This window comes from Lepisosteus oculatus, chromosome 18 (genome assembly GCF_040954835.1).
Source record: "Lepisosteus oculatus isolate fLepOcu1 chromosome 18, fLepOcu1.hap2, whole genome shotgun sequence".
Classification (NCBI taxonomy): Eukaryota; Metazoa; Chordata; class Actinopteri; order Semionotiformes; family Lepisosteidae; genus Lepisosteus; species Lepisosteus oculatus.
Genome location: NC_090713.1, coordinates 6,148,281 through 6,161,443, shown reverse-complemented (window position 1 = coordinate 6,161,443; position 13,163 = coordinate 6,148,281). Strand labels below are relative to the sequence as shown.

The following is a 13,163-nucleotide window of genomic DNA, read 5'->3' as shown; positions in this document are numbered from 1 at the left end:
AACTTGCTAATGCATCAGACACATTTCCTGACGTATTGTGTTTTAAATAAAATAGGAGTGCCTTTCCCTGGTATTAGCTCATCGGTATGGTGTAAATTTTATCTGTACCATACTATACAGTATATTGGTACAGACTATAAGCTGCACCACTGTATCGGTTTGGTAAGGAGACGGACTATGGCCAAAATCACGAAGACTCTCTCACACCAAATAATGAAGATGAAAAAACACAGGAAGTCAACACGGGACATTGTACAGCATTTGGCTCCGATGGACATCTTCGTTTATGAAAGCACAGTGAGACGACATTATATAGGGGAGAGGAGGCAAAGAAAATCTAAACTGAGGACGATTCAAAGGTAAATAACTTTCTAAAAATAATTCTCTTGCATGTAAATACAAGAAAATTACGCACATTATTTTTAAAAACTAACTGTTGATCTCTTTTTTTTCAAGTCCTATTGTGCGAGCTATCGACAGACTGATTGATGAAAATGATGAGCTACCGCCGATGCAAGTCCAAAGACGGCTATGGGCTGACCTCGGTGCGAGCGTTAGTCCGACATCGATAAGAAGAGTGCGCAGGAGGCTTGGATGGAGATACAGAAAAACCAACACATGCCCCATGATAAGGCTAAAAAACAAAGAGGAAAGATTCATACAAGCGCTCCAATGGATTGAACAGGGGGAGGCATTTCATGATGTACTTCTCACTGACGAAACAACAGTGGCTCTGGAACAGTTTGCAACAATGTCATTTTGCAAAAAGGGGAGATATGTGGACAAGCCAAAGCCCAAACATCCACTGAAGGTTCATGTCTGGGGGGTATATCTAGAAGAGGCCCGGGACCACTTCTTATTTTCGAAGGAATTATGGATCGTGAATTCTTCGAGGAAGTTGTGGTCAAACAGCATGCCGCCCCATATATCAGGGAGCACTTTGGATCAAGGGACCGTCTCTTTCAAAACAACGATCCGAAAAACACAGCAGTAAGGGCGAGGCTTATAGCAGAAGGAGTGAACTGGGTGAAAACTCCAGCCGAATCCCCAGATTTAAATCCGACAGAGATGGTTTGGCATTCGCTGAAAGACTATGTTCGGAAAACTTCTAAACCCAGCACAAAGCAAGAACTGTTCAATGCGATCTGCAAATTATGGGAGGAAGAACTGACCGAACAAAATTGCAACAATTTTATTAACAGGCTGTTTGGTGTTCTTCCTAGGATTGTTGAGCGGGGCGGGGGACATTGGGGAATGTGAGTCTGATTAAGAATGAATAAAAGCATTTTATTAAAAACCCATTTGCGTTTGTCTGGGTGCTTACAAAGTAAAAAAACAATTACTTTTTGACAATGAAAAACTGTGTGTCTTTCTGTCTCTCTGCTGGCGTTTGTAATCGTTTTTATTTTAAAATACATTTTAGCAAAGTCATGTACCATAAAAGTATGGTAATTAAAAACCATTAATACTTTTGCTGTAGTTTAAATAAAGCCGATGTTTTCTCTTTTCTTTTTTTTGGCTAGACTTAACTATCTAGCCCTGAGATTAACAATAGTTTGTCATTAAACAACCTTATGTTTATTAATCTTCCTTGTTATTCACAGCGAGAATGATAATGTAATGAGAATTAATTTAATCAGAGTGCTCATAAATTGTGCTAGGAAGAAAAAAGATAGGTGTTCTGAAAGGTCACATATAAACAGGTTTTCGATGGACAGAATGAAAACACAAAAACTCAGACTTGAGGAGTTAAAAGCTGCCTTTATTTTCTTCTCCGTCACCCACCGCCTGCCTGCCGGCTCTCCCGCTCCCCAACCAGAGACATCTCTTTGATTAAATTAATTCCCATTACATTACCATTCCCACAGTGCATAACAAGGAAGATTAATAAACATAAGGTTGTTTAATGACAATCTATTGTATATCTCATGGCACAAAAGTCAAGTCTACCCTAAAAAAAGTCAAGTCTACTAATGTAACATGCTACTGTTTGTGCATGAACATAGTTATACTGTTATTTCTTTAGATACGCGATTGCATGTTTTTTTTAATCCCTGGCGGGACCGGGCGTCCATAAGAATCAAGTTATAGGTTTCATTGCGCTTTGACATAAACCAAATTTCCCAAATTTAATATGTGCTTTTTTATATTTATTGTCAATTCATTGTCCATAATATTGCTATTCTATTTTTTCAAAGAAATGTTTGTTAAAAAAAAAGGTCATGGCTCCAGCTAGATTTCAACACCCAACCTGTGATTTATAAATCAGGAACAGTAAAGACATTAAATACAGTACAGTTAGCATACAGTAATATGTTTATGTTCCTAAATCAATATATTTTATGAGCATGTGAAAGGCATGGTGAATCGGAGATTCTCAAAAATTACTGTACTTTGCATGATTGGAAACAAATGCGTGATTGGATCAACGAAATGCTGTGGTGTTACTCTTACAAAGACGGTCAATGAAAAAAAGAATGTGGACCAGGGCAATACTTTAAGTTTACAGTGTAAGAAAACCGGCTCAGGGACGCCAAATATGTAACGTTGCCATAGCAAAATTAAATGTAGTGGCTCTCTGAAGGCACCAGTTCTGTAGGGTTTGGGCATTTACTGAGACAATTATTAATTGTAGCAGTAAATCACAAAGTGGTTTTAGAGTCCAATCATGCGACATAACTCAAACAACGCACACACACAGGTACTAATACACGAGGATACATTTATTAATACATAAAATATGCATGTAAACCTAACAGATCTTATCGAGAGGGTTATCAGAATACAAAAGGTATATATTCAGTCAGTTACAAAGTGTTACACACATCAAGAGGACATACGTTCAGTATATCATTCATTAAGACCGTTTCGTAACTGAACTTGGTTATAACTTCTACATTAGATACTCAAAACAAGTATATAACTCTTAGGAATTAAATTGATATCGACTGGTTGGGATAACAATTGAATTCTCGAGCTGTAATGCATTGAAGTTGAATACTCATCCAATCTCTGGGGATTCAGATCTCCTGCGGGCACAAAGAAACAGTTGCAGGCTGTTGCTGTCCAATCTGCGCTCTCTGGCTGTGTGCCAGGCTGTGCTGTGCGGCTTGCGACGGTGCGCTGCTGATGCTCACTGTCCGGCTAGTTACTGTTGGCTTTAACTAGTAAAGTTTGTGCACAGGAGAAAAGATGACTGTGGGTCCCAGCAAGTCAGGAAGAGTACCGGTTCGTTCCTGGTGAAGAGCTAGTTCTGAATAGTGATTCAGCTGTCCACAGTTCCGACCTGTCCACGAGGCCTGCTGCTGGTTACTCCTCGGGTGGATCCTCTTGTTACTCTCTGGCACCCTCCGCTCTAGACTCTTAGAACAAAGCAAAGTTCTGGCACTCGGACACACTGGCCGTTCCGTGGTTGTCCGGGCTGAGTCTCAGGATGGTCAGGAGGCACGCTGCGAGAATGTCCTGCCCTTGGGAGCCTTCTGCTCCTGAGCGGTCCTGCCCTGGAATTTTCCTTTGAATTCCCTTTAGGAAAAGTCCACAGAATTCTCCACTGAATCTTACTGAATCTCTCTGAATCTCTCAGGCTCTCTGTGTTGCCTGTTTTTACCTGGAGGAACTTCAGCTCATTGATTGGCTGAAAGTTCCATGGGCATCAGAGTCCCACGTGGGTTACTCGGCCCTACCAGTCCCTGATTGGTTGATCAAGGTGAGATATGAGTCACTTACTCCTGACACTTAGGAATGCAGTCCAGATGTCCATCTGGCACTCCCTAGACAAATAGGCGCCAATGGATGACCATTGATCATGATAGCCAGGCTTAGCTAAGTGCATCCCCCTTTGGGAGCTGTCCTTATCAGGAACCTTAAATCAGCCTGCATGAATAGTTTCTCTGTGGCTGCACCACAGAGATGAACAAAGAAATGGGGCCTCATTTGGGAAAGCTTAGAACACTTAATTCTTTCTTATTAATAAGCCTTGCCGCTACAACAGCTTGTCCAAGGTCATTCATTATAAATACTACTAGTAATTATCTTCGGTAAAGACTTAGATGGCGACAGCTCAAACATGAGAGGTTGAGCTTTATTAACTCCACCTTGCGGAAATTCCGGATACTATCATTTTACCTGCGGTAAAGACATTTAAATCTTTCTATGACTGACCAACGCACCACTAGTGCCCCTGTCGGTCAACCAATCACGTACCGCGGCGTGATGACGTAGCCAATTACCCGCGGTACGTGTCTGTGCCGCGCACTTTGAATGGCTGCATCTGTATGTAACACAATAATATATATTTTCCTGAATAGAATCAGATTTCACAGCATATATCATGTAAAATAATGAAATTCAATCTCTAGTTTTTTCTATTCTTCAAATGTATTTATTTTTTTCCAACATACCTGCACCTGCCACACAGGGCATGTTCTTAAGAACTATTTCATAATCTGCATTCTTTCACTGTTTAAAAACATTTCTGTGGAATAAGGAAACAATTTCCAGTTATTTATCGACATGCCTGCAGTTTTAAGAGCAATGAACAATGAACCCAAAACACATTTTCTCTTCTCTTCATGTTATGCTCAGCTACTAAATTTTCCCTACTAAATTAGTTGTAAAATTCCCCAGAAATATTCAATATTAAGTAGATTAAAACATGCACAGTAAAGAGATTCAATGATTAAATCTTTTCACTAACAACCAATGCACCACAAGTGCCCCTGTCGGTCATTTTGGCCAGCCAATCAAGTACCGTAGTACAACGCAGTGACTTGTGGGTAATTGCATGCAGTTCGGGTTTCTACTATGCATTTTGAATGGCTGAATCTGTACCTTTCCAACAATGCTCAGGACGGACATTCCTCGATAGCTACTGCAGTCACTACGGTCTCCTTTCTTCTCATACGGGGTGATTATGTTGGTGACGCACATGTCTTGTGGGACCATCCTTCTTCCCAACACTGGCACAGGAGTTTGTGGAGATGCTTTAACTGTCCGTTAACCTGCCTTTATGACCTCAGGTGGGATGCCATCCTTTCTTGGGGCTTTGTCGTAGGAATGGGAGTCAATGACCTTACCAATCTCGTCTACTGTTGGTAGGCCATCGAGGTCTTCCATGATAGACAGGTTCTCAATGCTTTTGATTGCTTCCTCTGTCACTATTTTCTCCTGGTCATAGAGTGATTGATAGCTCTCAGCCCATCTAGCCATTTGTTTATTCCTATCTGAGATGGGTTCACCAGTAGATGACTTCAGTGGTGCCATCTTAAATTTTGAAGGGCCCCAATGCTGCCTTGATTCCGTGGTGAATGCCATGGATGTTTCCACTGTCTGTGCACAACTGAATGTTCTTGGAGAGCTTCAGCCAATAGTCGTTGGCACAGCGCCTAGCAGTAGGTTGAGCGTTGATCTGTGTTTTCCTGCTGTGAGGGTCCCTCTTGTTGTTGACGAGGGCTGTCCACTTTGCCTCAATAACTGGTTTCAGCTCAGCAAATCCAGCTTCGAACCAGTCTGGACTTCCGTCACGGATGTTGTTCCATCTCTTCTCGGTTTCGTCTATAGTGCAATTCTGAAGTGCTTTTTCGATGGAGTCTGCAAAACACTCGTTCAGGGATTGCTGTCTTTGCAGTATTGGTGCAAGGGCGACCTTTCTACTTTGAGGCTGGGCTGGGGTTGCATCTTACAGCAAACCAGGGAATGGTCAGTGTCACAGTCAGCGCTGTGGTAGCTGCAAGTGTTTAGGATGTTGTTTAGTGATGTCTTCCTTGTAATGACCATGTCCAACTGGTGCCAGTGACCAGACCTGGGATGTCTCCAGGACACTCTGTTTTGCGGCTTGTTGGAGAATGTGTTCGTTATGCAGAGGTTGTGGTAAGAACATAGTTTCAGAAGCCTTTGCCCAATCTCATTCATGTTGCCCATGCCAAAATGCCCAATGCTGGTGGCCCAGAAGTCCTGGTTGGATCCTACTAGGGGGTTGAAGTCACCAAGTAGGTACAGCTGCTCCATGACAGATACATCTCTGATTACAGTGTCAAGCTCCTCGTAAAACTGGTCCTTGGCCCCAGCAGGGGAGCAAAGTGTTGGTGCATAGACGCTCAGGATGTTCACTGGGCCTTGAGAGCTTGAAAGACGAAGCGAGAGGATGCGTTCTTAGCCTCTAGTTGGAAGGATAGAGTTTTTCACTGCAAACCCGACACCATGCTGTCGTGGTTCATATGGGCCCCTTCCCTGCCAGTAGAAAGTGTAGTCCTATTCCCTGAGGTTGCCATCTGAAGGGAACCTAGTCTCCTGGAGGGCAGCAATGTTAATACTCAGCCTCTTGAGTTCTAGGTTGATAATGGCTGTCTTTCTAGAGTCGTTGATTTGACCTTGGGCATCAGAAAGGCCTGGACACATGGTCCTGATGTTCCAATTGCTAAGCGCAAGACTGGTGATCATTTAGTGCTTCTGTGTTTGCTTGGTGCAGTGTTTTCAGTCTGCTTGTCAAGTTGATTCTCTAAGCTCCATGCACCCAATGAAGCAAAAAGACTGTGGCAGGTCAACACCTTACTAGGTGGGGGCTGCCCAGCTTCAGGTGGGCGGTAGCTGACCAGTGGGATACGATGATCCCTCCCACCGGTGGAGGCAACCCGTAACGTCATTTGCTACGCCAATTGTTGTGGGCTTATCACTTGTAACTGCTGCCTACCATGTTGTTCTGTCGCTGTCATCAGAGTCCCCCTCTTGTCCTCGTCAGTGTGGTTCAAAGGAGTGCAGAGCATAACATTTTCCATACTTTTTTGTTCTTAATAAATAACTGTATCTTGAGAGGCCAACAAGAGTAATGTCCTACTGCATATACAAGAGTTCTACCCAAGACTAAATATCCCTTCCTACAACAAAGATGCCCAAAAGTGCATGAGTATCTATCCACCTATTCAAAAAATACATCCCCAAATTAGGAGAGTACATTTTTAGCTTGAGGATTCCGCAATAAATGAAATAATAATTTCCTAAAATAAATAGAATAGCACTTTCTGACTAATCATGTTCAATTTATTTAGCCAGAATGAATCTGGTCTGTAAGACTGATCAGAGAAAGGTCCTCTTGCACTACCAAACCAAAGGAAGAAAAGGCTGATACTTTTATTTCTTCTCTCTGTGTCTTCTGTTTCTGTGTTTCCTTCTGTGTCACACCTCTCTGTTTTTTTCTGTGTTTTTGTGCGTCCTCTCATTCACTCAGAGAGATGTTAATTACCAGAAAATCCCCCTTGATCATCTGTGTTTACTTGTCTCTCTTGCAGACAGACATCTCAAATGAAAAATATTTATCCCAGACTCTTTATTTAGGACTAGAGTAGTGCGACACAATATTATATATACTGTACAGTATATGTTTATTTATGCAAAGGAACAAGCAATAGGTTTATTCCATGCTGAAAAAAAGAAGAAAGAGAACACAACGTTTCGGCCGTGGAGCCTTTTCGGCTGTGTGAGAGAGACAGGGCAGTAGGCAAAGGTAAAGTAGCGGGAGAACAAAGGTTGGGAGGGAGGAGGAGTGAGAGGCGGGAGCAGGGGACAGAAAGAGAGGCCAATCAAGAGGTGTGAAGTCAGAATGGGTGCAGAGAGGTGTGAAATGAAACTTCCAATGAATGGAGAAAATTTAAAAGAACAGTAGTCTGTCGTTAAGGGAAGGGAGAATGTGTGATCCTAGCTGCAGAATAATTTTAGTTTCGGTGGTCTTTCTGATGTATGAGTTTGGAAAACCGTCTTTGAGAACACAGACGGAGAGATTAGAGTGGTCGTGGCCGTCAGAGGTGAAATGAGAAACAATGGGCTTGGAGAGATCTTTAATCTTCACAGCCCTGACGTGTTCTCTGAAGCGGTCTCCGAGTCTCCTTCCTGTTTCTCCAATGTAGATGGCTGGGCATTTACTGCAAGAGATACAGTAAATAAGGTTGCTGGAGGTATAAGATGCTGTCTGGGTGATCCAGAATTGTCCTGAGGGGCCTTGAATGAGTGTGGTGGTGGCTGTGTATTTGCAGGTGATACAGCGAGCTCTTTTGCAAGGGAAAGTGCCTGGTGTGGATGGTTGTTGAGGGCGGTCAAGGGAGCTGTGAACAAGTAGGTTACGCAGATTAGGTGGTCGGCGATATGAGATGATAGGGCGTTCAGAAAAGAGGGCCCTAATGGAGGGATCATCCTGTAGGATGGAAAAGTTGTGGTTAATGGTCCTGGGGATAGGAAGTGTGTTAGGGTGGTAAGGAAGCACCAAAGGAATGCGGTTGTTACGGTGGGAGTTCCTGATCGGGTTGATGGTCCGGGGGGTGTTTTTGGCTCGGGCAAGGGCCCTGTCAATCACACTGCTGGGGTATCCTCTGTTGATGAAAAATGAGTACATTTCGAGGGCTTGGTTCTCGAAGTCGATGTCGTCGCTGCATAATCGTCGTAACCTAAGGAACTGTGAAAAAGGAAGAGAGTTTTGAGTGTGGTTGGGGTGAAATGAGCTGTACAGGAGGTAGCTGTGTGAGTCCGTGGGTTTGTAATAAACTGAAGTGGACAGTCGGGGGTAGTTGATAGAGAAGTTGATGTCTAGAAACGGAAGAGTAGTGGAAGATATGTTAACCGTATATTTGAGGGACGGGTGGAAGTTGGTGAAATGGTGCAGGAAGAACTCAAGCTGATCGTTGGAGCATGTGGCGGCACCGACGCAGTCATCAATATATCGTTTGTAGAGGTCAGGGACATAGCCAGTGTAGGAAGCGAAGAAGCGTGTTTATTTATAAATTTATATATAAACATATATACTTATATGTTTATTTATGTTCTATACCAAGTGTACAGATATTGATGAGCCACAAAATTAGTTTAATGATCTCTCCCTGTGTGCAGTAATAATGTCTCATATGATTTCAGAATACACTATTGCCTCAAACCCCTACAGTGCATAAACTAGTTATCACCATCATTACTGTCAAGCATGGTGGTGACAACACAATGTTAAGGATCTGCTTCTGATCACCAGGGATGGTTGTCAAAATTGAATGGGAAATGAAAAGTACAAGGGTGGCAAGCTAGCACAATGGTTAACATTGCTGCCTCAGAGAGCTGGGGCGTTTAATTCAATTTCTGGGATGCAATATTCATGGATGTCTAAAGACATGCTGGGAGGCTATGGGAAAATTGGCTCTGGAGTATGTGTGTCTGTGTTTGTGTCTGCGTGTGCCCTGTGAAGGAATGGTGTCCCATACAGGGTGATTCCAACCTTGCTCCCAGTGCTTCCTGGGATAGTCTCCAAGCCACCATGCCCCTGAATTAGTAAGAGGTTACTGAAAATGAGTGAATGAATGGTACATAGTATTGACAAATCATAAAGAAAAACCCTTTTCAGGTTTTTAGCTGATTACCTAAAACTGGGATGAAAAGTCACCTTTTAGAAGGAGAATGCTTTAAAAGACACAGGAAAACACTGGAGTGATTTAAGAATAAGAAAGTATATGTCTTTGAGTGACCTAGACCCTGAGTTTGAATGAAAATTGGTGGCAAGAACTGATAATTTTAGTTGAATAACTTGACAGAGCTAAAATTCAGTAAGTTAATAAATAAGAATGCATTCTTTCACTCTTGCAGACCTCTTCCATGGAATAAGGAAACATTTTTCAATCATGTCTCCCCATGCTGCCTTTGTAGTTTGCTTCTGATTTATTCTGGGAATAGGTGTGTACAGGCGAAATAATTTCAAAAATGGAAGACATGTTTTCTCATGAGCAAAACATATTTGGCAGGAACAGGAAAAATGGGTGAAAATTGCATTATCCCATTGAACAAAGCTGGTAGGCACTTATCCAAACCAGATAACAGTAGTAACTGTGGCTAAAGGTGTTTCCACCAAATATTGATTCAGGATGCTGAATACATATGCACAACATATTTTCACTTTTGCAGAATTTGTCAGTTTGAGTATTCATGGTTTGTTTAAATATATTCACTTTAAAAATGTGTACACATTATCTGTAATTGAACAAAACAGGACATTATAGGAAAGAGATGAATGTTATTTTAAGACACTGCATGCTAGGTTTTCTTAGTCACCAACAAGTAAAAGCTCAGTTCTGACAGGTGTACAGTTGCTCTTCACCGCCTCCATTAAGATTCAATCATGATGGCTTGTGGTTCTGGGAACCACACAGTGCTGCTTCTTACACAAACTCCCCTATGCTAAAGACTGTGTCTCTTCCTGTGGGAGAATTCTACTCTGTCTAGATTTCACACAGAATGCTGACTTTCTGTAACATGTATAATGTCACGGAGCCCTGTCACACAATTAAGGGATTTAGTGTGTTTCTCTCGTAGCTGTCATGTCCTATATTCTAAAAACTAGGCGTGGGGTGGAGGGAATGTTTTGTTGCCTAAAGTTCCATAAAGTAAAGCTGTAGGATTATATTTTTATTTATATTTGTATTTTTATACTATAGTTCTGGTTAATAGTATAGTCTGCCACATCTTTTTTAGGTATATTGCATATTAAAATGTTGACATGTGTTGACATTTCTGGTATAAGACATTTTTACAGGAAGAACAGCCAGCTAGACCTTATGTGCTCCTGTGGCACAGCAAAGCATAATTTTGTTTTTCTCTTAAAGTTCTGCTGTAAGCCCAATGTTATTTTCCTTTTTTCTATCCTTTCACGGCTGCGCGAGACTGCAATTTCGGCTCCTCTATAAGAATTCTTCACGCTGCCACAAGGTGTACATTCGCCCAACCTCACTAAGAGCTCCAGAGCTAAGGCACATTTTTCTCTGCTCTCTCAAAGCGCCTGTAATTCAAATTCTCCAAGCGTGCATTTTTGTTTCTTCTCTCCCTTTGCTTTGGAGCACATTTAAAAGAAGCCCTTTCAAAATTGCCAAGCTGATCTCACACCACTTCCTCTGTTCTCCTCTCGAGGGCATTGACTCAAGCCGCTGTTCATATTTCTTTTTAAAGAAAACATAACCTGTAAGTGAGATCAAAGAGCAAACAGCTCTTATTTGCCCTGAGGACATTTATCTTTTGGAATTTTAATTATTCTTCCTGGGAAGTACTGTAGCTCTTTAGCAGTTAGTATTGTTACAAATGGGGAGTTACGAAACTGGTGAAAATCAGCAATTGACCGAGCAGTTTAGTCAATCAGTGAAATAATTATTCATAACCCCTGACTTTTAAGTGATTTCTAGCAATAAACCCAAGTGGCTGGTATAATTAGAGGCACATGAATTATTTGTTCTCCAGCACACCTTTGTTCAGAGGAGTGATAATCCCTGCACACTTGGTTAAAAAAAAAATATTTATTATAATTGCAAAATACAAGCTACACTACACAGAACATACAACAAACAAAGTTACTTTATGTAGAGTATTTACAAACAAGGCGTTTCAGATGCCTAACATTCTGGTCACCCAGAAAACCCCAGACTGTTACTATGCATTAAGCAAAAGAGAATCTTCTAATTTTCTTTAAAAATATATTAATTTCAGCATTCTTTGCATTTTTTATTTACAAAAAGGGTAACTAGAGTAGACTGTTAAGATTAAAAAACACAAAGTCCAATGCATCATGATTTCAATCTTGGACAAAACAAAATGCACAGACATTGCATTAGGATGAATCATTTTGCAAGGCAAATTTGTGCTACAAATAGAAACTACTTGAAGATAAATATTAAAGTTACACACTTATATATACTATGTTATATAATATATACTACATTATATTATATATTTAAATGGTTGTTTGAAAATAAATTATACATAAAATCAATTTCTGGATGCACATCCATACTAACAATAAACATCTGCAGAGTTCATTTGGTGTTCTATGTATCTGTGCTTCAGCTAAAAATGGAAAGAAATAAACTGAATAACACTACAGATTTACCTACAATACTATCTATTCTATAGCAGTGTTAGGAAATGTTTACACTATGAGTTGGTTGAGGTGCTCTTTCAATAACTTTTAACCCTACCAGTATGGAATCATTAATGAACTGGAAATGTATTACCAAAGTAGGAGAGAACATTGTTAGCCTGAGGACCCCACAATAAACAAATTCAAAATTTTCTAAAATAAATAGGGGACAGGCAGCACTTTGAGTGATGATGTTTCACTGACTTTACTGCCCGGCTTTGGGGTACTGCCTGGGGTCACTACTGAACTACTGTGTATAACTAGTCTGACTTAACTCCATCTGCTTATTGAGCACCAGTCCTTATTGAGGATGCCATTTGAGTGTTTACTGAGGAATCCTGGTCACAGCTGGTAATGACACAACTGATCAAGGTCTGAGGAAGTGATATGAGGGGTACAGGGCTCAGTTTGTGCTTTGACAAAATGCCTTTAGAGTTTCAGCAGTTAAATCTTAAACACATAACAAAATTTTATTTCTTTTTATATTGCTGATATTCAGTGAAACTGCCACTGCTGTGATTCTTGTATCTGCAGCAGAAGACCATGAACACTGTGGAACCCCTATGCTGTTTGTTGTCATCCTGTTTGTGAGCCCTAAAGAGACCCAGACAGCTAATTATCAGAGGGTGAAGTGGCTCTGAACAGGCTCTCAGGTGTTTGGGACATTGCAGTGGTCACAGTTGTGTGGACAGCTGAGGACACCACTGGACAGTTTGGAGCTGAAAACATGGCTATTGGTTCGGCCAGTTTTAATCGTATATTGTTTTAATTAGCTAACTGCTGTCACAATCAAGATACTGGCAACTTTTTACTGATATGAACAAAGGTTGGGGATATGTGGTCCAAGTCAGAAGACTCAGACTTAATTCCTTTAAAACCTACTGAGTTCTATTTTTTTGTGCCACCTGGGCTCTCAGTTACATATTTGGACTGTTTAATCAACAGCATCATTGTAATCCCTATGTGTACAATTAGGTTGTGTTCTGTTTTATCAGTAACTGTACCTTTAATTAAGTTAATATTTAGAAGAATCATCTGTAAAAGATTTTTAAAATACATATTTATCTGGGATAACAATGAGGTTAATCTTTAATTGACAGTTTGGAACAGAGAAAAATAAGACTGCAGGAAACTGTGATGATAAGGACTGTTCAGGTAGATGAAACAGGAAATACTTCTCAAACTAGGCTTGTCTTTTTTGTCACATATTTCGGTGGAATCAAGGTTATGTTTCAAATGA

At 41.0% G+C, this 13,163-nt stretch overlaps 1 protein-coding gene across 1 annotated transcript in view; it reads left to right on the top strand.

Annotated features, from left to right (window-relative positions):
- The first annotated feature begins 494 nt into the window (after nt 1-494).
- LOC138223968 (cytosolic phospholipase A2 gamma-like) overlaps nt 495-13,163 on the top strand; it is a 34,570-nt gene continuing 21,901 nt past the window's right edge. Inside the window, exon 1 of the mRNA XM_069180150.1 lies at nt 495-545. Coding sequence (XP_069036251.1) covers nt 495-545 — 51 coding nt within the window. The remainder of the gene's footprint in view (nt 546-13,163) is intronic.